We start from the raw sequence: 25,880 nt of genomic DNA, 5'->3' as shown, positions 1-25,880 counted from the left end.
TAATATCACAATTCTCATGTAGAGCCACAAAACACCCTTTTAGGGTGGATAGTGTTCACAATGAGTTCCTTTTATTAACGACCATATGTAGATCCTTCAAGAGGATGCATATAATTATGCATTCAAAGTGTTCTCTTATCTCTGGAGTCTCATTAGTGCATATTCCAGGCAGAATGATTGAGTCAAGCACAGATTCTAAGGAGGAGTATTCTGAAGTGACACCTGATGCTTATTCAGAGGATTCTACTTGATCCAACTCATCAGAAATTAATCAGATTTGTCTGTCAAGACCTGTCTCTAAAACCATTGGATTCCAAAAACGTTACTATTCTCTGTACAGAACATAAGCGTTGCCATACTGGGATAGATCGAAGGGCCATCAAGCCCAGTCTCCTGTTTCCAAGTACCTGGCAAGATCCCAAAAGAGTAAAACAGATGTTAGGCTATTTATCCTAGGAATAAGCAGTGGATTTTCCCAAGTCCATCCTAATAATGACTTATGGACCTTTAACTGCTTTTACCACATTTTCTGGCCATTGGAGAGGATTTGGGGAGGGGGGGCACAGAATAAAGTTATATATACCTCAGTACTTTAGATCCAGAACAAATAGCTAGCTAGCTAGATAGATTTATTTGTCCTGGATCTAAAGAGCAGTGGCAAATTGTCATTTACACATATCTGATTCCACATACCCATATAAATGACTAGAATACCAACATTTATGCATGTACCACCTAAATTTAGGTGCCTGCTTCCAGAATTACACCCCAACTGGGTCATAAGAAATGTTTTTTCCTGAAGTGACCTGTGCAAAGTCACTAGGAGCGTCTGTGGCATTAGAGACCCTGGCTTCCGTAGTTCTCTGCTCCTCTAATCAAATATGATAGGTCTGAGAGTCACGATGGCTTTCATCACCTCGGAATTGCTAGTCTGAATCAAAGTATCAGGAAAAAGAAATGTTTACAAACTTAGCAAAGTAAGAAAAAACAATGAAAAGAAAATAAACCATGTGAGTTTCTACGTCCATCTCTGCTATTTAGAAGCAATTTAATGCCACATTATCACTTTATTCCCTTCTAGCATTTATATGGATAGTGAAAACTCTTCCCTTGGATATTGGAGGGCAAATGGACAATAATTCTCAGCTATCAATTTACTCTCCCTTCTTAGATTCACTGGATTGCTACAGCCCCTTAAAGAGCCACAGAGCTGAGCAGAGTGCTTCAAAGTTGGCTTTTGTTTGAAACATAGAACCCCAGTCCAACAGACAGATCCTTGTTTCAGGCTCAGCACTTATTTACTTAATGGGCAATTAAACACTGCAAAGGACTCATTTTGTAAGGTGAAAGCATAATCTACAGTTCAAAATGCTGCTGCTCACCTCCGCTCTCCACCTCCGACCAGACCACGACGCTCCCTGGCTCCAGCTCCTTTTCCCGATGGATGCAGGCTGCTCACCTCCGCTCAGTCCGACGACCACGCTCTCCAGCTCCTTCCCGCTCAATGACTCCTGCCCGCCCTCACGGATACAGGAAGTATCTCATCAGAACGAAGGCGGGACATTGAGCAGGAAGGCGGAAGGGAAAAGCTGGGTAAGCGAAGCCGTCGTGCTGCCTGTGGCTGCTGCAACTGTCTGTCTTTGGGTTGGGGCGGGCCGCTGCAAATTGCAACTCTGTCATCAGCATCGACGTCGGACTCGTTGTCTCAGGCTGGGACTGGGAGGCAGGAGCTGGCGGGGGGGAGCGACCGATGATCGCAGTCCGGAGCGAGCAGCGGGATCGGATCATGATTGATGGCGCGATTGGTTGGTGGCTGTTGTGGTCCGATGGTGACGTCTGAGGCAGTGAGCGGGGAGAGGCAGAGTTGAGGCGCGCCGCGCGGGGCCCCCTTAAGCGTGGGGCCCTATGCGGCCGCCTCAGTCGCCTCTCCCTAAGACCGCCCTGGTAGGAGGAAGATTGCAGGAAGAAGAACACCGGATGACATCAAAGGAAACCGGACAACTTTCAAGGGCGCCTCCGCAAGAAAGACTTCAGCAGAACGGAGCAAATACTGAACGCAGCTAAGTGGCATTGTTGAAAGAGAAAAGAAAAAGAAAGAGAAAGAGAGAGACATAAAAACACGCACACAAACTATACTTACCTTATTTCCTTAGAGAGAAGGGTGGGTTGTCCTTGGAAACCTGCAAAGAAAGAAAGCCAAAGAATCAAATTCAGGAAATAAACATTTAGGATATAAAAACACATATAGTAATTGAGATTTCTGATGTTAAGTTTTACTTATCTGAGATTGGGCTTGTCCTGAGGGGAGCGGATGAGTACCTAAGAGAGAAAAGAAATTTAAAGTTAAGTAACACAACAAAGTGTTAATCTGAATACTGACTTGTGATAGACTTTCATTTACTGTTATTAATAATGTTATATTTATTTTAAAAATTAAAATTGTTATTTTAATGTAAGATTCAATAGTGGTGTGGTTCTGTTTAATTTAAGTAAGTATCCAATTTAGTTTATTTTTTCCTCCCACATCTTTTTGAAAGGGTGGGACGAGGTTAGTAGTCCTGCACCATCCCCTGAGCTCCGTGAGATACCCAACATTAACCGCGACTACTAACAACAGGTGTTGGGTACCACCTCAGATACAACGGAGCGCAGGAGGGTGGTGACAATAGGGGGATAGGGAGAGAGAGGATGCTGGATATAACTGATGGGGTGGGGGAGGAGAGAGAAAGGAAGGGTATGCTAGACCTGGGGAGAAGGAGAAAGTGGAAATACTGGGTATGGTGTAGGAGGGAGGAGAGAAAAGAGAGAACTATTGGACAATGTGGAATCAGTGGGGAATGGGAGTGTGGAGTTTGTTTTTTATTTGGTGAGGGTTTATCTGTGTTCCTTGTGTGATATTAAATTCTGTGGTATTATCTTGAGGGCGGGGTTGGAGGTGGAGCTCACCTCCCCCCAAACAAAAAGACATTCATTGCTCCTGGCTATAAATATTAGCTTGGTGCCTTCCAGCTCTTTCTGTTTAATACCTCATGAACAGAATCGCTGATGCTGTTTATACATCTCCCCTTCTGTCTCTCACTTTCCTCCCAATGAATCTGTGGAACAGATGGGAAGCTATATGATGCCTATGTCTCCTACTCAAGTTCCACCAATGACAAGAAGTTTGCAAACTTCATCCTGAAGCCGCACCTGGAGAACCGATATGGTTATAAACTGTACCTGGATGACAAGAACATTCTGCCCAGCTCAGGTACAGTGATGCTTTGGCATTATTTGCATACTATCAGATGCTGCCCACACTCACCTGTTGTTTCCTGGCCCAGATCACATCATTTCTATAACTTCATTGCACTGTCTTCTTAGCTAAGAGAACTTCTCATAGTTTGATCTTGGGAATCGAGTATTAAGATAGTTAAGAGTTGGGCTTCACATCAGAACCACATGATCTGCTGTGCTGCCTGCCACTGAACAGTGGAGTAGATGCCATTTAATATTATTCTTGTGCATATTAGCAATATTATTTTCTCTTTTTTAAAATTTTTTATTGAATTATACACATACAAACATCCAAATTCAAAGATGAAAGCAGAGAAGAAAAAAGGAAGAAAACAGTAAAAGAAAAAAAGTATATGTAGCCTCTTAGTCCACAATAAACAGGGGGCCATGCCAAAAAAGAAAAAAACCCAAATACCTATTTATTTTAATGCCAAAAAAGAAATACAATACAATCATCTGGTATTATTTATACAGCGGGTCAATCATGAAGATTCAGATGATACTGGATCAGGCTCTGGAGGTGACTTCTTAATAAGAAATACTTTTCACAGCTCTGGATCTCAGAAGACATATAGGGCTCCTTAAAATGTAAAAATATACTTTCAAAGAAATTGTAAAAGGAATTGAGCTCCAATAGTCAAAGCCTGGGGACTTGGAGCAAGAAAAGTGTTTCACCTAACCTGAGCGCTTGTTGAACCATCAGGGAAGATGGAAGGATTTAAATAAAAAAAAAGGTTTCTCTCTGTGGAGAAATAAAACCTTCAACAAATCCTTGGGTGAATCTCTTCATAAAGGCGATTAATAAATCCCAATAAATAAATAAACAAACAAACAAACAAACAAACAGATTGCTGTCCGTTTTCAATACCATTGTAACTATTTAAGTGGCAGGGATAGTGCCGTTGTATTAGTCTCTGGTGAGGCCCCATTTGGAGTACTGCGTGCAGTTCTGGAGACCGCACCTACGGAAAGATATAAACAGGATGGAGTTGGTCCAGAGGGCGGCTACGAAATTAGTAAGCGGTTTTGAATGCAAAAATTATAGGGCTTATGAAGCTCAACATGTATACGCTGGAAGAGAGGACGGAGAGAAGAGACATGATAGAAACATTTAAATATCTCAAGGGCATTTATGTATAGGAAGAGAGCCTTATCCAAATGAAGGAGAGCTCTGGAATGAGGGGGCATATGACAACGTTAAGAGGGAATAGGCTTAGGAGTAACCTAAGAAAGTATTACTTCACAGAAAGGGTGGTGGAGGCGTGGAATGGCCTTCCGGTGGAGGTGGTGGAGTCGAGGACTGCTCCAGAATTTAAAAAGGTATGTGATAAGCATGTGGGATCACTTAGGAACAGGTAGAATTGGGGGTTACAAAGGATGGGCAGACTGGATGGGTCATATGGCCTTTATCTGCCGTCACGTTTCTATGTTTCTATAAAGGTCTCTAAAATTTGGGAAACGCTCAAAGTATCCCTGGAGAACTGAGAAACTTAATTTTCTTCAGGCAGCAACTTTCTTAAACTAAGACCCTGGAAAATGAAAAGGCTGTTTAGACAGCCAGACCCAACCTATCTGTTCACTTTTCCAAGTATTCCCGTCCCACCAGCAAAACGGAATTTGCCATTTTCCCCTCACCATGCCAATGGTTATTGTTCTTTGTTGATTTATGATTTAAGCTTTCAATGTGCTTCACTTAAGAGTATCCATTGATCATTAAAAAAATAGTAAATTAAAATAAATACATATATTTGTGACCCTCTCTGGGAAAAGATAACTAAAGTCTCCAGAAACAAAAAATGAAGTTTTAATGAATTCTGTTAGAGCAAATAATTTGTTCAAACCTCATCCTTTTATGTGAAAATATAAAAGTTACAGAAACATGTAACTTTTTTAAGCTGCTTATGGACCCATGAAATGAAAAATTAACATTTTGGATCTGCTGCTTTAGTCACCTTTTCCCAGAGACGGTCACATATTTTCCCTACTTTTCACAATTTTTGAGTGAAGAACTGTTCTCCACACTGTAGGAACTTGCTTGTTGGACTGTATCCCAGAGATGATTATTCTGACTTGACATGGTTCAGTTTGACTCCTCTATAAAAAAAAATGAGGTGAAGGAAGCTATTAGAGCTAAAAGAAAATCCTTCAGAAAATGGAAGAAGGATGAGAATGAAAATAATAAGAAATAGCATAAGGAATGACAAGTCAAATGCAAAGCGCTGATAAGGAAGATGAGGAGGGACTTTGAGAAAAAGATAGTGTTGGATGCAAAAACACATAATAAAATATTTTTTAGGTATATTAAAAGCAAGAAGCTGCCAAAAGAATCAGTTGGACCACTAGATGACTGAGGGATAAAAGGGGCACACAGGGAAGACAAAGCCATAGCAGAGAGATTAAATGAATTCTTTGCTTCGGTCTTCACCAATGAAAATTTGAGAGATACTGATTCCAGAAAAGATATTCAAAGCTGCCGAGTCAGAAAAACTGAATGAAATCTCTATAAATCTGGAAGATGTAATGGCATAATTTGACAAGCTGAAGAGTACAAATTGCCTGGACCAGATGGTATTCATCCCAGAGCACTGATAGAATTGAAAAATGAACTTGCAGAACTATTGTTAGTAATATATAATTTATCTTTAAAATCAAGCATGGTACCGGAAGATTGGAGGGTGGCCAATGTAACGCCGATTTTTTAAAAAGATTCCAGAGGTGATCTGGGAAATTATAGACTGGTGAGCCTGATGTCGGTGCTGGGCAAAATGGTAGAGTCTATTATAAAGAACAAAATTACAGAGCATTTTTAAAAGCATGGATTCATGAGACAAAGCCAACATGGATTTAGTGAAGGGAAATCTTGCCTCACCAATCTATTACATTTCTTTGAAGGGGTGAATAAACGTGTGTATAAAGGTGAGCCGGTTGATATTACTACTACTACTATAAATCATTTCTATAGCGCTACCGGTTGTACGCAGCGCTTCACAATTAAACATGAAGAAAAGACAGTCCCTGCTCAAAAGAGCTTACAATCTAAATCAGGACAGACAGACAGGACAAATAAGGGATAAGGGTAGGACAGACAGATAGGACATTGTATTGTATATCTGGATTTTCAAAAGACATTTGACAAAGTACTTCATGAAAGACTTAACAAGCGATAATAAGCACTAATTGGCAATAATTAGAATTTACGCACATAACTCACTAAGCATATCTTGTAATGAACTATGCCTAAATTTTAAAGCATGCAGTTCAAAAGGCATGTGGCTATGGGCGGGGAAATGGGTGTTACATTGGTGTTCCCAAACTTATGTGCATTGTTATATAATATGTCCCAGTCCACGTAAATTTGTGCACAGGGATTTATGCCACATTTTCATTGGTGTAAATGGAGGCACATAGGTGCTGGGATGTCAACTAAATGTATTGTACATACCGTGCGTAAATCTTATAGAATACGCTTAGGCAGAAATGTTTTTTATGTGGATTTTTTAAGCGCATCCATGGTACCTAGAGTTACGTGAATTAAATTGGACACGTGCCCAATTTACTTGTGTAACTTAATTGGATATCGAGCCAATCAGTGCTGATAATTGGTTGATAGCGAACAATTATGAGTACTAATTTGCATAATTAGGATTTACGCGCATATCATGATGCATAATGATTGGCTCATAAATCCTAACATGTGTAACAATTTGGGGGCATGGCTAAAGGCATTTCTGGGATGTTCCGGAGATGTTCCCAAATTTGATGTGCCTACATATAGAATCGCACCTAACTGTAGGTGCCTACAACTAAGCCTGTTCATTGCAGGCTTAAGTGCAGGTGTCTACAGTTCGGCACAGTTAAGTGTTACAGAGTGTTATGCGAGATTCTATAAAGGACACATACCCCTTATAGAATTTGGCACTAAGGTCATTACTGCATGGTTTTATTTGCTTAAAATGGAACCTGTGATAATGAATGCCCATTAATGCATGTTAGCACACGGTAATTCAGTAGTGCCTTTTCGCTGAAAGACACTAACTATGGGGCCCTTTTAATAAAATGTGTTAACCACTTAATGTATAATTAACACCTATTAAGGGGTTTTTAGTTGTTATGTTAATCAGGACTTATTGTCCGCAAATACCAAAATATGGTTCATTGCGGATCACAAATCAATAAAAAATGAGACATAACCTCAGGAATTACATGCTATCATGAAAAAAAACATCATAATCATAGCTATAAAAATATATCATAGATAATGCTAATCAATCTAACTAGTCATGGAACAAAATTGTTTTAAGAGCTTTATGAAATATCTGTTAGTTCCGAAACATATGCATCTCTAAAGGTAAGGAATTCATAACAAAATAAAATTTAATAACATTGCTTTTCGAATTACCATGCAAAAGCTGTACAAGATCATTCAAATACAATGGTGCAACACTATATACAATCTTAAACACAACGATAATTAACTTAAACCTAGCTCTGGTTGTTTGCCTGTTTCCGTGTTTTAAATTGTGCTTTATTAATATTTTCAGAATTTTTCTGTCAGGGCAGAAAGAGGCATGGAAGTGTTAGCCAGCTAGCGCATGACACTTGTGCTAGCTGGCTAACACAGAAAAAATGTAGGACCACTTACTATATAGGAGGCGGTAAAATATCCTGCGTTAACTCTCAAAGGTGACAGCAAAAGAGAAAACAACTACATGAAGCAGATAAATAAATACAACCTTAATAAAAACATCCAAAGACTCAACATGAATTGTGTTTCAGCCACATGGCCTGCCTCAGGAGTCTTAGAAAATGATGAATTCAACTGCTCTACTTCACAAGTCTCATGTGACCTGGATTGGACACTTTTGGAGACAGGGTGCGGGCTAGATGGACCTTTGGTCTGTCCCAGTGTGGCGATGCTTATGTCTTATGTTATTATCTAATGCACCTTCAAAACTAACAGTAAGAGGAATCAAGCCTAGGAGAAAACACCCCAGGAAAATATTCAAATAAAATATTGAAATAACAATAACAAATATGGAATAGTATCTACATTACAATGTCAACACAATAGAACATTTTAATAGACAGCATAGGGTACAAACAAAGATGGAACAACTATATTATTGTACCCACTGATATCCACCTAGGATCCTCCTTGCATCTCGTTGCCCATATCCCACTGAGATGTCCTTATACTCATTGTCCTTCCATCTTCCCAGAGCCCTCTGCAGAGTTGATCATGAATGTCAGCCGGTGCCGGCGTCTCATCGTGGTTCTCTCACTTGCATATCTGGAGCAGGACTGGTGCACCAGTAATTTCAGGTAACCCCAGCATGACTGCAAGTGCATAGCAGAGAAATCCAGTTAAATGGGTGATGGTTTGGTATTACCTTTGTGTGATCACACCCCATTTCCAGCCTGGAATGTTTAGGTAGCTACCGTAGATGCAAGGAAAGCCTTTGGTTTGGTGGTGATAGATGGGGATTTCAACAAATACTAGTGGGAGAAGAAATACTCATAGTGCATTGAAGGGGAGAAGATTGCATGAGCCTAGTAAGATTGGTGAGAGAGGTTCATAGAAATTATGACTTCTGGGCTTCTAACCTCCTTAAAATATAGCCCAACCCAGCTCACTCTAATAGTGGTGAGGGCAGGGGTGCCTCTCAGCCATAGAGATATAGGCTGGAGGTCAACTCGTAGGTGCCCTGTGATGACTCCATAGCTCTTAATCTTGAGTAATATGTTACTATCTATCAAACCAGATTTTAATACTTAACAGACTTCATAGCATTGCTAATCTGTAAGGGTAGGTAACATTATTTGGTAGTGTAGCTTCACATTCCGTTCATCTCTAACAATTCCTTATTTATTTTTAGGGAAGGCCTGTGGCGACTGATGGAGCTCTCTCAGAAGCCCATATTCATTGTGTTTGCAAGTCAATACAAGGATCTGGCCCACCCTGTCATCCAGTTGCTGAAGCAGTATAAGCGGACCCTATGCCTGCTGCTTTGGAAATCTGGCTCTATGGTATGGGAGGAAGACAGAGCTGGATGGAGAGGTTTCTGTTACACCTTAATTTTGTAAATTCTGAACACCTCTGAGTTTGTAATGCTTGTGTAGGCAGGGCTTAATTTGTAGACAAATAGAAAGGTGAGCTGGGGAGGGGAGGAGTAGGCAGGCCAGGGACAGGAGCAACAGAAGAAGACAAGCTCAATTAGAGGATCAGTTGGAGTACACTGACACTTCTGTTCTCTGTTTCAGACTTATCCCCTCCCCTCCTCTTCCTTACAGGCTGCCTGAAAGGGAGGGGCTGCAGCTGAAGGCCCCTGCCAGTCTGGAATCTGAGTATAATTGGCAAAAATGTATTCCAGGCCATTTCCCAAGAAACTGAACACTAGGGCTGATATTCAGACTGTGGGAGGGAGTCTGGCTAACTCCCGCGGTCGGCAGTGAGCCTGGATATTCAATGCCGGGCTGTTTCCGGTGACTGGCATTAAATATCCAGTTTATTTTTAGCCATTTTAAAGTTATCCGGCTAAGTTGATAATTAAAGATAGTTGGATATCTTTAAACCAGCTAACATATAGGGATTGAATATTCAGGGATAGCTGCTATATTGCGCTGGGGGTAGCCAGTCATCTCCTAGGTGCTAACCAGGAATATTCAGTGGGGAATAACCGGCTACCCCCTGCTGAATATGGCCGGATAGCTGGTTAATTGTCATTTAAAAAGCCAGGTGCCATCCCCGGCCAGTTAAATGGTTTTGAATATCAAGGGGAAAATGTGTGGAGGTACCTATGAGAGGTACCACTGCTGTAGGCTTTAGAAGGGATTCTTATCTTGTGTATTATTGAATGCTCCAGTCAGGATTTTAAAATGCTTATTATTATCAATAGAAATCAAACAAAATAAAACATGGAAAAGAAAATAAGATGATACCTTTTTTATTGGACATAACTTAATACATTTCTTGATTAGCTTTCGAAGGTTGCCCTTCTTCCTCAGTTCAGAAATAAGCAAATGTGGTAGCAAATAGTATATATAAGTGAAACATCCAAGCATTACTTTGACAGTCTGGGAGGGTGGGGGTGGGTAGGAGGTATGCATGGGGACATCAAAGCATTTCATTGATATTCTAACAGGATGGGTGTGGGTAGGTGAGAGGAGGGTGATAAACAGAGAAATACAATTTTATGGTTTATAATGGGCTAGAAAACCCAGATCCTTGTTAAGTCCTGTCTGTTAGGTGTCAAAATATTAAATCATTCTGACTTCAAAGGTCTTACGTTCCTGTATTGTTTTAAAGTTACCTTTCAGGATTCTAACTATGAAATCACTAGCCCATTATAAACCATAAAATTGTATTTCTCTGTTTATCACCTCCTCTCACCTACCCACACCCATCCTGTTAGAATATCAATGAAATGCTTTGATGTCCCCATGCATACCTCCTACCCACCCCCACCCTCCCACCCTGTCAGACTCAAAGTAATGCTTGGATGTTTTACTTATATATACTATCTCTTACCACATTTGCTTATTTCCGATCTGACGAAGAAGGGCAACCTTCGAAAGCTAATCAAGAAATGTATTAAGGTATGTCCAATAAAAAAAGGTATCATCTTATTTTCTTTTCCATGTTTTATTTTGTTTGATTTCTATTGATAACCTTAAGAGTGGACTAACACGGCTACCACACCTCTCTACTTAAAATGCTTATGAGAACTCACCTTTGTCTAATTGTTTATTTTTATTAGATTCTTGATATGTTGCTGAATAGAGATGCTTTGTAGTTGCAAAATGAAGGGCTTTGTAATATACTTTAATGGTTAGGAGGACAGTGTTCAGAGAACATTATGCTGGTACAAAACATTTCACCTGCATTAATAGGCACGTGGATTGCATTTTGAAATCTTTGAGCTTACTTTTCCTGCCAAAATCTACCTGCAACTCAAGCAGGGGCAAGTTACTAATGCACTTAGAACCTGTTGCAAGTTTCACAGCAAACATTTGTGCACATGCTTTGAAAATCAGAGTTTTTCAAATGTGTCCTGGCCCACAATGAGTCAGATTTTCAGGATATTCACAATGAATGCATGAGATAAATTGTATACATTAGAAATCCTGCATAAGCCTGCGCTAGACAATCAGTGTGTATATAACACAAGCAAGTTGGACCAGCTTGAAGATAGGGGGAGCAGGGTGGTTGGTCAGGGTATCATGCAAGAATGGACATCATTAGGCACCCAAGTGGGTGAATGAAGAGAGCTCCATATGCAGATCAGAAGTGCCATGTATTCTCCTGCCAATCCACCCCAACTGAGTGCACAGAAACCAGAAGTAAAGTATGGTAATGTTGCCATCAATAACACAACTCACACCTTTTCTCAAGGGAAGTACCACTGATACACACCCACTCCAGTGTGTGCACCACTTATACCCCCACTCGCGATGTCATCTACTCCAAAGTCTGTTCTACAAGCACAAATTGAAATTTAATGTGGACAAATGCACATTGGAAAGAATAATCCGAATCATAGTTACCTGATGCTAGGTTCCACCTTGGGGAATCAACAACCAAGAAAAAGACCTAGGTGTTGTTGTAGATAACACGCTGAAATCTTTTGCTCAATGTGCAGTGGCAGCCAAAAAAGCAAACAGGATGCTACAAATTATTAGGAAAGGGATGGTGAATAAGACCGAAAATACTATAATGCCTCTGTATCGCTCCATGGTGCGGCTTCACCTTGAATATTGCATTCAGTTCTGGTTGCCGTATCTCAAAAAAGATATAGCGGAATTAGAAAAGGTTCAAAGAAGAGTGACTAAAATAATAAATATAATAAAGGGGATGGAACTCCACTCATATGAGGAAAGGCTAAAGAGGTTAAGGCTCTTCAACTTGGAAAGGAGACGGATGAGGGGAGATATAACTGAATTCTACAAAATCCTGAGTGATGTAGAATGAGAAGTAAATCGATTTTTTACTCGTTTCAAAAGTACAAAGACTAGGGGACACTTGAGGAAGTTGCATGGAAATACTTTTAAAACAATTAGGAGGAAATATTTTTTCACACAATGAATAGTTAAGCTCTGGAACTCTTTGCCGGAGGATGTAGTAACAGGGGTTAGCATATCTGGCTTTAAAAAAAGGTTTGGACAAGTTTGTGGAGGAAAAGTCCATAGTCTGCTATTGAGACAGACATGGAGAAGCCATTGCTTGCCCTGGGATTTATAGCATGGAGTGTGGGCACTATTTGGGTTTCTGCCAGGTACTTGTGACCTGGTTTGGCTACTGTTAGAAACAGGATACTGGGCTAGATGGACCATTGATCTGACCCAGTACGGCTACTCTTATTTTCTTATAGAGGTAAAAGTATTGACAGAAACTGCTTATTCATATGCTCGTCCTCTCTTGCCAAGACTTTTTCAAGTTTTAACCTGCTGGTGAATTTGTCTCCATTTTTAATCACTTGCCAAAAATTCAGAAGGCAGCTACACACCTCCTGCTTCCCTCACAGACTAGATCAGTTCTTCCCACTGCCAGCTGCTGCAAATTTAAAATGCTAGATATGGCCAACCCATTGCTGTAGAGAGAGGGAAACTCATGACACAGTGACTTGGTGACAGTGTTTTACATTGCCATGTAGGGTAGCAATTCACTCTGGGGTCCTTTTACTAACCTGTGGTAAAAAGGGCCCTGCGCTAGCAGTAGAAACGGTTTTTGCCATGCACTGTGGCCCATTTTTTAAAATGCCTGAAAATATCCATGGAGTAACATTACTCTTACTGTGTTTTCATATGGTGGTGGAGGGGGGGAGCACTTACCACTGCTTTGTAAAAGGGAGGAATGGGACTTGATATACCTCCTTTTTATAGTTTTTGCAACTACATTCAAAGCAGTTTACTTAGTATATACAGATACTTATTTGTACCTGGGGCAATGTGAGGTTAAGTGACTTGCCCAGAGTCACAGGAAGCTGCAGTGGGAATTGAACCCAGTTCTTCAGAATCAAAGTCCGCTGCACTAACCACTAGGCTATTCCTCCACTGGACCCTTCTGATGGTAGAGGGAGGTGTGGAGCAGGGCCGCCGAGAGGCTGGCCATGAGGAGAACAGGAAGCAGTTAATGTGACCGAAGATGCTGGGCTGGAGGTTTTTGATTACAGTGATTCATGGTCCCCATGGACCCAGAGTTTCAGCCTGTAGAATGCTGTATCAGGCATGTTTGATCCCATTCTGTTAATTAATTTGATAGTGTTTTAATAAATTACACCCCTCCTAGAACTGGGTGGTGTAAGATCATGGGTAGCCACGCTGGTGTAATCAAGATTTTATTTTAGCTGAGCAGAGGAGGTTTGTCCATTACCAGAGTCTTTGATTTAATATCATACCGTTGAGAACCAGGTTGGAAAATAGGCTGTAATATTGGAGACAGCTTAAGCAGCCTCATGAATGAGCTTATTTCCATTTGTTTTTAAGACCAAAAGAAAAAAAAAAGGTATATATATTTTCTGACCTGTACTTCTTTAACTCCTTAAGGCGCTGCAAATTTTTACTTCAAGAGATTTCCTAGTAAGAGAGCTAATAACAGCCTGGATAGCCAGATGGTTCGGTTTTCACAGGCATTCTGATCCCAGTTCTCTTTTCATCGCTGCATGCATGCATATGTAATCCTCCGACGGAAATGATCTGGATCAGTCTAAGTAGTAACCACTGGTTGTGTCACGTGACAAAGCTAGTTAGCACCAATATTCATCGGCTGACTGGCTAAGTATAGCGGCCAGATAGACTTGCATAAATAGCAGGTCTGTCTGTAACTTAACTGTAACTTAACTGGTCAGCCGATAACTACCAGCTTAACTGGCTATGTTCATAGCGGCAAAAAAATAAAAAAATCCTGAAAATTCAAAGCCAGTTGCCAGAAATGGTCCAGCTTTGAATTTCCAGGTTCCCCGCCAACCACGGGGGTTAGCCCAGCTGCCTCCCGTGGTCTCAGTATTGGCCCCAATCTGTTTAGTGCCACAACAGTCTGGAGACAGAGTCAGGGTGGAGACCAAATATGCCAACCACCATGGGCTGACTATTGGTGGGGGGGGGGGGGGGGGGGGGGGAGAATTAAGATATTTTGGGTTGGGCAGGGTCTTCTGACCCCTGTCCTCCACCCACACTCCCTAGTTGCTAAATGCCATGTGGAGCAAAAGGTTGATCAGGCCCTAGTCCCAGTGGCCCACCCCATTCTACACCTTATGTTTAAAAATATTAGTGGATACAGCAATTAAGTTGAAGAATGATGTAACCATCGAATTCTGAATTGAAGTCATCTGTCTGTCTTTCTTCTGCTTCACAGACTCCTTCTTCAGACTTCTGGAAGGAACTGTGTATGGCCATGCCACGGAGGATTTTATGCAGGAGTAATCTGGCAGACCCCCAGACTCAGATGCAGGAAGACAAAGACCCAATGCTGATCCAGAGCAGCAACTTCCTGGACTGTTCTGCAGACCTGGATCCTGAGGGAGACCTAGGTATGAGAAAAAGTCTCAGTATTTGTACCAGGACAGTGACTAAGTGGCAGCATAATTTCGAAGGCTTTAATTCAGTCTCTGAATAGGGTCTTCTGAGTCACAGATCAGATGTGACTGGAACAGGGGTGGCTCTATAATTAGGTGGCAGGTTTCAAGGACCCAAAAGAATCCGCAAATGCGGAGAACGCAAAAGTCCCACGGAAAAGTCCAAAACCAAAGAGAAAGTGGGAGGTTGACCACAAAACCCAGAGACTAGAGAACCACAATCTTAAATGAAAACAATTTATTAATAAGCACTCGACACAATGTTGTATTTCAGCCACTAGGCCTGCCTCAGGAGTCTAAAAACAAATGTATATTTGTAAGTAACAATAATAGTAAAAAAAAATAAAACAATAAATGAGTATATATAAAAAAATATTATATTATATATATATATATATATATATATATATATATATATAATGTTACGGTTTAGTTCTTTCAGTTGTTTGTGTACAGTAATCAGTTCCTTTTCCTTCAATCTAATTATCATAATTTCATTATGCATCAGATATCATGTCACAAGTTATTGTTTTTATTAATTTTATTGTCTTTTGCCATTATTTATTCATTTATATCTCTTCTATGTTTTATGAAGTATATGTTCAATTTTGCTATTTTTCAAGTATGTCTTTTAAAGCTGTAATGTTTTATATATATATATATATATATATATATATATATATATATATACACACACACACACACACACACACACATATTTATATTTCTTTCTATATATACTCATTTATTATTTTTATTTTTAAATTTTTTTATTATTGTTTGTTTTTAGACTCCTGAGGCAGGTCTAGCGGCCGAAACACAACGTTGTGTTGTGTCCTTATCAGTAAATTGTTTTCATTTAAGATTGTGGTTCTTCGGTCTCTGGGTATTGAGATTTCAGGGACCAGCATCGCAGGCAGTCAGCCAATTAAAATGAATCATGAGGAAATTCCTGCTGACTGCTTGTGCTGCTGCTGCCCCATACAGCTCAACTGCCTTCTGCAGCCGCCATCTGCTCTGGGCCCTGGCCAGCTGCCTTGTGCTGCCGCTGCCTGCTCAAACAGCCAATTGCCTTCTGCAGCCTGCTCTGGCCGACTGCCTTGTGCTACCGTTGCCTGCCTCAAAGCCAACCTGACTGCCTTCTGCTGCTGCCCAATCTGGCCAACTGCTTGCTGCTGCCCTATTCCCCCTGTGTATGAGTATCCGGCCCAGCATCTCTTCTTCCATCATCCTCCCCCCTGCAACAGCTCTCCTTTCATTCCATCCACTCCCCCCTTTCTAGGCCAGTAGCTCCCGTTCCCATCCCTCCTCCCTGGTCTACTTTACGTAGTTGTCCACCAAAGGTCACTGGTAGCAGCGATTCCCATACACTGCCTGGTTGCCGGCTCCAGAGTCTTCATTGTAAGAGGTCCTACCCCTGAGAAAACAGGAAATGACATCACAGAAAGTGGGACAATGTACAAAATAGTCTGACTATAGAGACGGCAGCCAGGCTGCAGGCAGCTTATGGGAATCACTGCCAATACCATCCTACATAGGAACAAGTTAAGGTAGGACCAGGGAGGAGAGAAAGAGAGATTGGCTATGGGGGGAGAGGCAAAGAGTGAGACAGAGATTGTAGTACTGGGAGGGGAGCAAAGGGTGAGAAAGACAATGCAGTACTGGGAGGTAGGGGGGCAAAGGACGAGAGAAAGAATGCAGTACTGGGAGGGAGGGGGGGCAAAGGGTGAGAGAGAGAAGGCAGTACTGAGGGAGGAGCGCAAAGGGTAAGAAAGAGAATGTTGTACTGGAAGGGATGGAGGACAAAGGGTGTGAGAGAGAATACAGTACTGGGAGGGAGGGGGAAAGGGTAAGAGAGAGAATGCAGTACTGGGAGTGAGGGAGGGCAAAGGGTGAGAGAATGTAGTACTAGGAGGGAGGGGGCAAAAGGTGAGAGAGAGTGCAGTATTGGGATGGGGTGCAAAGGATGTGAGAGAGAATGCAGTACTGGGGGGCAAAGGAAAGAGAATGCATTACTGGGGGTGGGAGCAAAGGGTGTGAGAGAGAATACAGTACTGGGTTGGAGGGGGTAAAGGTTGAGAGAGAGAATGCAGTACTGGGAGGGAGGGAGGGTTCAAAGGGTATGAGAGAGAGAGAGAATGCTGTACTGGGAGGGAGGGGGCAAAGGGTGAGAGAGACAATGCAGTACTGGGAGGGATTGGGGCAAAGGGTGAGGAACAGAATGCAGTCCTGAGAAATATCAGTGACAAAGTTCAAGGTTTCATTTGCCAGCCACAGTTTGGACGAGGACAGACCCATGATCCAAGGCCCCCTTTCTGACTGTTCCCTCCTCCCCATGGAACCCCCTCCTCCTCCACAGGGCCCCCCTCCCAGGTTCACCTCTATCCCTAGTGGTCAAGTGAAGGATCACCTGTGCAGGAGCAATGCCCACTCACTCCTTCCCATGGCTGTGGCTGCATCCAGTATGGTGGCCAGGACCTTTTACCTAGTCTCGCATATCAAGAGATTAGGGTGAAAGATCATGGTTGCCCTATTGGAAAAAAAAACTAATGGTGATTAAAAAAAAAAAAAATCACCAGAAGACCAGATTTTTAAAAAATGGTGATTATAAATGAGGAGATCAAAAAACTTGTTACCTATGTTGTTAAAACACCACTTATGCTGACAAATGATGAAAGTATACCATAAAGGCAACTTTTAAAAATGTATAAATGTAACCCAGAAACCCTGTAATTATAAATGTAAATAATCATGAAACTGGAAAAAATATTTAAACAATCAAACCATTATTTATGTAACCCACACAGGCAGGCAGGCTCCTCCGGCTCTGCTCCACTCGGGGGGGGGGGGGGGGGGGGTGTTCATCTCACATACACTCCCCAGGGGCCAGGGGATATACAAACAGATATTCTTTCTTCTCATCTGCCACACACACACAGCTCTCACTGGAAGAATCACACGAGCTGGGCATGGGCCGGGGCCAGATTTAATCTTTCTCTTGGCGCACTGTCTCCAAGAATTAGTCAGCAGTCTCAGTTGCAAAAACTTTAACTTGCTTTACTAACAAACTTGGGAAAAAAGTTCATAAATGTCAACTTGATCTGAATAATACAGAGTGGTTGTTCTCCTTCAGATGGTCAGCAGAGCGCAAAACGTGGAGGGGCATTTTCGAAAGGGACGTCCAAGTTTTGATGAGGACGGGATCGGGCGGGAAAACCCATTCAATAATACGGTCAGGGACATCAAAATCCTGAAATTTGGTCATCCCTAGATTTGGTTGTCCCTAGACTTGGTCGTTTCTGATTTTCGGCAATAATCGAAAACAAGGACGTCCATCTCAGAAGCGACCAAATGCAAGCCATTTGGTCTTGGGAGGAGCCAGCATTTCTAGTGCACTGGTCCCCCTGACATGCCAGGATACCAACTGGACACCCTAGGGGGCACTGCAGTGGACTTCATAAATTGCTCCCAGGTACATAGCTCCCTTACCTTGTGTGCTGAGCCCTCCAAAACCCACTACCCCCAACTGTACACCACTATCATAGCCCTTACGGGTGAAGGGGGGCACCTCGATGTGGGTACAGTGGGTTTCTGGTGAGTTTTAGAGGGCTCACAGTTTCCTCCACAAGTGTAACAGGTAGGGGGGGTTAGGCCTGGGTCCGCCTGCCTGAAGTGCACTGCACCCACTAAAACTGCTCCACGGACCTGCATACTGTTGTGATGGAGCTGAGTATGACATTTGAGGCTGGCCTAGAGGCTGGAAATCAATATTTTGAAAGATGTTTTTTGAGGGTGGGAGGGGGTTAGTTACCACTGGGGGAGAAAGGGGAGGTCATATCTGATTCTTTCCGGTGGTCATCTAGTCATTTCAGGCACCTTTTTGTGCCTTGGTCTTAAGAAAAACACGACCAGGTAAAGTCATCCAAGTGTTCATCAGGGACGTCCTTGTTTCTTTCGATTATGGGTCGAGGACGTCCAAGTGTTAGGCACGCCCAAGTTCTGCCTTCGCTACGCCTCCGATACGCCCCTTGAACTTTGGCCGTCTCTGCAGCGGAAAGCAGTTGGGGACATCCAAAATTGACTTTCGATTATACCAATTTGGACGACCCTGGGAATAGGACGTCCATCTTCCAATTTATGTCAAAAGATGGGCGTCCTTCTCTTTCGAAAATGAGCCCAAAAGCCAACGATATCAGGGTTTTGATATTCTCAGTTCTATTCTTATCTTCTCTATTTACAAACCAAACCAGAAACAGTACTTGATGATTTTTCTTTCTTGATCAAACTCAGTCCACATACGTCTCCACACACACGACTGTTGCAATTATTCTAAAAGTTATTCAGTTCCTTTTTATACTCCTCTGATCAGGACTTGGAAAGGTGGAGTAGGGTAACTGTCCACGCCATGTCCCCTTCAGCTCTGATTTTTCTTTCTCTAGTTTACTTAATCTCTTGGGCTTATAAACAGCTAGGATAGTGTGTAAGTGAGCCACACCAGTCTCTGTCAATTTATAATCCACTCCAGAAAAGGAGAGGCAATAGAGGTCTGTAGATCACAGCAATCAAAGAACAGAACAGAACTCAATCAATGTTCAGAAACCACAAAACTTTATTAAAAATAACCCAATGTGGCCACGTTTCACCTCCCAGAAGGCTGCATCAGGGGATTTACTTTACACTGAAAGACACATGTAAAATCAAAAATAAAAAATAACTATTACAAATCATAAAAAATTATCTCTCCTATTAATGCCACAAATTACTTGCTATTAAAACATGTCATTTTAATAGTCAGATAATAAATAAAACTTACTGATATTAGTACAACTCAAAAACATAATGAATCTAAAAACAACTTTCAAACAAACAGAAGTTTTTTAAAGTTGTCCATTGTTTTTTTAAAATTCTGGTTGTTTGAAAGTTGTTTTTTTTGTGGCATTAATGAGAGATCATTTTGTATGATTTGTAATAGTTATTTTTGATTTTATGTGTATCTTTCAGTGTAAAGTAAATCCCTTGACGCAGCCTCTTGGGAGGCGAAACATGGCCATGTTGGGTTATTCTTAATAAAGGTTTGTGGTTTCTGAACTTTGACTGAGATCTGTTCTGTTCTTTGATGGTTTATAATCCAATTATATGATTTCCATTATCCTCTGTCCCATCCCGGAACAGGGTCCTGCCAGAAGTGATGCACTCCTGCTCCCACTTCTCCCACTTTAAGCGATTATCTTCAAGCACTCCCCTCTCTGTTCCCCAAGTCAGGAACACTGCTGCAGGTGCCTTCTGCCTTGGGTAGAGGCTTCGAAACGCCACATTTGCAAACTTCTCCTGTCTTTGTACCTAGGACTTTCCCCTCGGTGCTATGGGTCTAAGCAGAGGTGGGCTTCCAAAGATCAGAATTTTCCTCAAGCCATAACTTGTATTATTTCTCTGGCCTTGCTCCCATGGGCTGGCCCTCATAGGAGCCCTTTTACTAAGCCGTGTAAGTGTCTACACGCACCCAACGTGCGCCAAAATGGAGTTACTCCACGGCTACAGCGTGGCTCTTGCGGTAATTTCATTTTTGCCGTGCATCCGATATGTGCGGCCGAAAAATAATTTTTATTTCGGATGTGCATATCGGACTCGCAGCAAGTGGCATTTGGCGCACGTAGGTCATTACCACCCAGTTACCACATGAGACTTTACCGCTAGGTCAATGGCTGGTGGTAAGATCGCAGACCCAAAATGGATGCGCGGCAATTTTGATTTTGCCGCACATCCATTTTCGGCAAAAGTTTTAAAAAGGACTTTTTTACAGGCATCCTGAAAATTGGCGCACACCCAAAACCCGTGCCTACACTACCACAAGCCATTTTTCAGCGCACCTTAGCCGAAGGACCCCATAGTAATTATAGCACTTGGCTGTCAATAGCAGCGCTGTCTCCTTAGTGACCACGCTGAAAATCCTGGGCATTTTCAAGGGGGGGAGGGGTCACACATATATTTCAATAGAGAATATACTAAAAAAAGAAAAATTCATTTATATCAAGAAGCGTTAAATGGAATTGCCCAGATGCCAAAAATGAATTTTCAGTGTGTAAGCAAATATCCATGAGAGTAGCAACACGGCGCACATCACTGTGTGTGGATAGCCTCATAATTATTCATGTAGTGCAAAATCTGCCAGGATACCCTAATCAAACCATAAAAAATGTAAGCAGTAGCACAGACTAATCTATAACATCAGGTGGGAATTTACTGAGGGAGAAATTTCACAGGTACCTTGAAATGGGAAATGATCAGGGGGAATTTGACCTAGATGGCAATTGTCGAGAGGGCAATTGGTGAGTGGGAATTCTATGGGAGATTTTCAACTTTTTTCATCTCTTGGCATAGTTACACAGTGCTAAAATTGTCAAGGCACACCTCCACACATGGTCCAGCAGTTTACCTTCTACCCCACCCCCACAACATGGTCCACAGCATTTCACCTTCTCCCCCTCCCACACTCACACATTTTACCCCACACATGGTCCAGAAGTTTACCTTCTTACCCCCTGAGCCCTACACCTACATATGGTCCAGCATTTGACCTTCTTCCCCCTCCCACCTGCACCCCCACACATAGTCTAGCATTTTACCTTCTCTTACCCCTCCACCTTCACAAAGAGTCCAGCATTTACCTTCACTTTCCCCCATGAACACAAAAATATTCCAGCATCTCTCCCTTCTGTCTCCTCTCCAGCTGGTGACCAGGCATCTCCCCTTGTCTCTCCTGCCCCCTCCCCCAGTGTACTTTTAAAAGTTTTCTTGTCTGTAGCGGTCAGTGGCAGCAGTTCATACAGCCTGCTCGCGCCAACCCTGGCACCTTCTCTCTGGCACTTCCCGCCTATGTGGAAGCCTGAAGTTATGTCAGAGAAAAGGCTCCGGGGATGGCGCAAGCAACACTGTTCCCTGCCACCAACCACTAGATAGATACAAGAAAACTTACTCCATTCTGGCACTAATTAAGCTGGCCCAACTCCCGCAGCACATCAATGTGTCATGGCACACTGATTGAAAAACGCTGCCCTACTCTTGAAAATAAAATGCATACAAAGTATTAACATGATGGTATTACACACCTGCAAAATTACATGCTGTTTCATACGCCCTCCAGTACCTGTTGACGGTGTGGCACGGAAATGGGAACATTCTTGCTTATTTGGTGGTCCTGTGATCGGGTCCAACCCTTTTGAGAGGCAATTGTTGCTAAGATTGCTACCCATACGGGTAAACCCTTTTCTTTTGACCCAAAATGGTGCCTGTTGGGTTGGGTTTGGTTTTAAAAGAATGTGTTTGACAGCGGCTAAGAATGTAATAGCTAACCACTGGAAACGATCAGTGGGACCGACTGAAACAGACTGGATTTTAAAGTTAGCTTTGGTCGGGGAGTTGGAACGACTTACAGACAACTAATCTCTTGTCTGTAAGTCGTTCCAACTCCCCTGCTTCTGAACTATGGACACGCTTTGATGCATTAACTCAACATTCCTAAGGAGAAAATACTGAGGGAGGGGAGGGGGGAAGGAGGGGGAGATAATTGCTCAGGGGGGTAGCTGGGTAATTCTGAGAGGTTGCGGTTTAGCGTTTCAATACTTTCATTGTATGTTTGATAGACCAATTGGGCTTAGTTGTAATGAGCATATTATGTTTGTGACTAATATAACCTTAATAAAAAATTTAATGTTAAAAAAAAAGAAAAACACTGTCCTAAAGGATATAACATAAGGGATATTTGTAAATGAAATGTTATGGTACTAGGATCCCAGCTCCGGTTCTGATTTGAGTATGAGGCCCAAAGAAGCAAAAGAAAACTTCTGGAGCAAAGAGAAAGAATCAGGAGAGAAAGATGGCAGCCAAACATGAGGTCATGCTGCCATCCCTGAGGTGCAGATTGAGCCTCTGTATTCTTCAACTGCTTGAAGGATTGGTCAAAAGGGAGGAGGAAGTGACTTCACGGACCTGAATGGCTCCTGAGTCCGTAGCTCCGACGCGTCCCTGCCTTCTTTAAGCAACATCAGCAACCATCCACCCCTGAATTGGAAACTTTTTCATCGGGGCAAGGCGTTTGACTTGAGTGAGGGCTTTTCTGGTCGTATGGAAGTCATGTCAACAGCTCGGAAGGAGAGCGAGCGCCAACTGGTAAGGCAAGCGGGTAAGGCCTTGTGGCGCCACGTGTTGTCGTTGTTGAATAAAATAAAAAAGAAAAATTGAAAAGCATTCTAGAGCGCATGGATGTCCTGAGCATTGATCTGCGGGAGTTGGGCGGGCACGTGGAGGACTTGGAGGTGCGAGCGGACAAGCATGATGAGCAGCTGAGCAGGGCTGATTTACGATTATCAAAGCTTTTTAAGTATTATGAAGGCCTGCAATATAAAGTGGATGACTTAGAAAACCGAGGCCGCAGGAACAACCTCCGTTTTCGTGGGGTCCCTGAGGTGGGGGACAAAGAAGATGTTGCTACGATTGTTAAGATGCTCTGTGGAAAGTTGCTCGGGACGGAGGACATAGCTATTGAAAGGGCGCATAGAGCCCTAGGATAGAGAGTAGATAACCAACCTCGGTACATTGTTGTCTGTTTCACCACCTTTTCCACTAAAGAGCAAGTGCTGCAGTGGGCCCACCAGGTTCCACACATTGACTATAATGAGGCTCAAATTAAGGTATACCAAGATTTATCCCAGCTTACGCTGTCCCAGCGACGTGCGATGAAACCTGCGCTGGACATTTTAATAAAAAGTAAGATCCCTTACCGCTGGGCTTTTCCTTTTGCTCTATGCTTTACGGTTGGGGGGGGGGGGGGGGGAAGCTACACTGGATTCAACTCCTTTCTGAGGTTTGGAAGATCCTATACGGCGAGGGTTTGACGAATACTGAGACTCCGCCCTTAGACCTAGCCACCACAACTCGGGCTAAACTCCAAAAATGGAAACGTGTTCCCAGCAAATCTAAGACTGCCCCGACAGACACCTGAATGGATTGCTTGGTCTGTTTGCAGTCATATCCAAGGTGCTCCACGGGACTTTGTTGCTATGGTTATAATTTAGGTTATATGCGATGTGTTCATGATGTGTACATCAGTTGGTTAGTCATTGAGAAAGGGTTGTATGAGGGGGTTTGCTATGCTTGGGGGACCTGGGGCTGAGTGTGTGGGGTTTTTCTTTTTTTTTTTTCTCTATGTGTGTGTGTTAGAATTGTTTCGTATTCGGGTGGTTAGGTTGTTTGTGTGGAGGTGGGGATGCATGGGGAGGGATGACTTGGGTAGTGTTTCAGGTGTGGTGGGGTTCTTTCTCCTGCTTTCCTAGTTAGGGGACCTTGTCTGTCCCTGTCTAGTGGTGGGTGATGTGTGTGGGGTTACTCTGGAGGGTGGTGGGGGTGGGTTAGGCAATTCTCATCGGGGTAGAGTGCCTTATTGTTACCTCTGTTTCAGGATGACATGGGCTGGTACTATCTCTCTTAGCTATTTTTTCCGTACTCTTGTTTGTGTGGTATTGTGCGGAAGAGGGTGGGAGGGTTTTTTTTTTTCTTCTCTCCCTCTCCTGCCAACATTTTCGAGGCTACTTGGTTTCCAAGTTGTATCAGAGTTAGCAAGCTTGTGTGTTGAATTCTAAATGAGTGTGGATCTAAAGTTCTTGACATACAATGTCAAGGGTCTGAACTCTCCTCAAAAGCGTCAAAAGTTATTTAAGGAATTGCTGTTCCATAAACCTCAAGTTGCATTTGTACAGGAGACTCATTTATAGAGGGAACATGAGAAATATTTGTCTCATCATCACTACCCATATGTCTATTGCGCTTCTGCTGCTGATGCATCGAAAAAACGGGGGGTTGCAATCTTGCTTCATTCTTCCTTGCAGGTTCAGGTGTTGAAAACCAAGCGTGACCCTTCTAGTAGATTTTTGCTTCTGCACGTATTATTGAATAATTTAGCTTTTACCCTGGTCGCTGTTTATGCGCCCAACTAATCTCAGGGGGAGTTTTTTTGTCAGGCTTGGCAGGATGGTCCAAGCTATATGTGATGCGTGGCGTCTACATCATCCAAAGGAAAGGGATTATTCTTTCTATTCCCATGCTCATGAGTCATACTCTCGTATCGATCATTTGTTATTTGAAATCTCATTGATTCAGGGGGGTGGTCTCTCAGGTATTGGCCCCATTACCATTTTGGACCATGCTCCGACCTGGGTTCAGCTTTCATCCTTTTGTGAGGAAGATAAGGACAGTAGGTGGACTTTGAACACCTCTTTGCTGAAGGAGGATATGATGTTAGCCAACTATAGAACACTCTTGAGGGAATATCTCGATACTAATTTGAACTCAGGTCCTTCTCTGTGGATTGTTTGGGATGCTTTAAAGGCTGTAATGAGGGGGTTCTTTCTAAAACAGGCAAGCGCTCGGGCCAGGTGAAAGGAAGTTGCTGACTGCATTTCACAATTGTCCCACTTGGAGGATCTCCATAAGTCCTCTTATTCGATCTCTACTCTGAGGCAGATTCAAGCTCTCCGGTTAAAATTAGACAATATTTACTCGGACCAATTGCAATTTATCCGGGGTCAACAACAGCAACTTCAGTATTTTAATCATAATAAGCCGGGGTGTTTATTGGCCCTTAAATTGAGGCAGCAAAGATTTGATCGTACTATTCTTCACATTGGAGACAGTAAGAACACAGTGCTGACTAGGTCTTCTTTGATTCGTCAGCGTTTCCAGTCTTTTTACCAGTCCTTATACTCGGCTGACTCTACGATTCACCCGGATGCTATTGAGGCCTTTTTATCATCCCAAGACCTTCCTTCCTTGACAGAAGAGCAACGATGCCTGTTGGATGGTCTCGTCCAAGTAGATGAGGTTGTCAAAGTCATTAAGGACCTGCCCACTGGGAAGGCACCGGGTCTGGATGGCTTACCGAACAACTTTTGTAGGACTTTTAGGGGGGAGCTTGCCCCTCTGTTGGTAGAGATTCTTAATGGGGTTCGGGATGGGGAGGCGTTGCCTCCCTCTATGATGAAA

The 25,880-nt window shown here is 42.6% G+C and overlaps 1 protein-coding gene across 2 annotated transcripts in view; it reads left to right on the top strand.

Moving 5' to 3' along the window:
- The window catches only part of SIGIRR (single Ig and TIR domain containing), a 126,709-nt gene that overhangs the window by 93,491 nt on the left and 7,338 nt on the right, over window positions 1-25,880 (top strand). Inside the window, exons 6-9 of one of the 2 annotated variants that reach the window (XM_030201204.1) lie at window positions 3,107-3,250; window positions 8,496-8,598; window positions 9,153-9,303; window positions 14,627-14,801. In XM_030201204.1, the coding sequence (XP_030057064.1) occupies window positions 3,107-3,250; window positions 8,496-8,598; window positions 9,153-9,303; window positions 14,627-14,801 (573 nt within the window). Of the gene's footprint in view, window positions 1-3,106; window positions 3,251-8,495; window positions 8,599-9,152; window positions 9,335-14,626; window positions 14,802-25,880 lie in introns of those variants that run through there. The other variant, XM_030201203.1, reaches the window with a different exon arrangement.

The sequence above is a fragment of the Microcaecilia unicolor genome, chromosome 4 (assembly GCF_901765095.1).
Source record: "Microcaecilia unicolor chromosome 4, aMicUni1.1, whole genome shotgun sequence".
NCBI lineage: Eukaryota > Metazoa > Chordata > Amphibia > Gymnophiona > Siphonopidae > Microcaecilia > Microcaecilia unicolor.
Note: the sequence above shows the minus strand (reverse complement) of the source record. Positions and strands in the feature narration are given on the sequence as shown.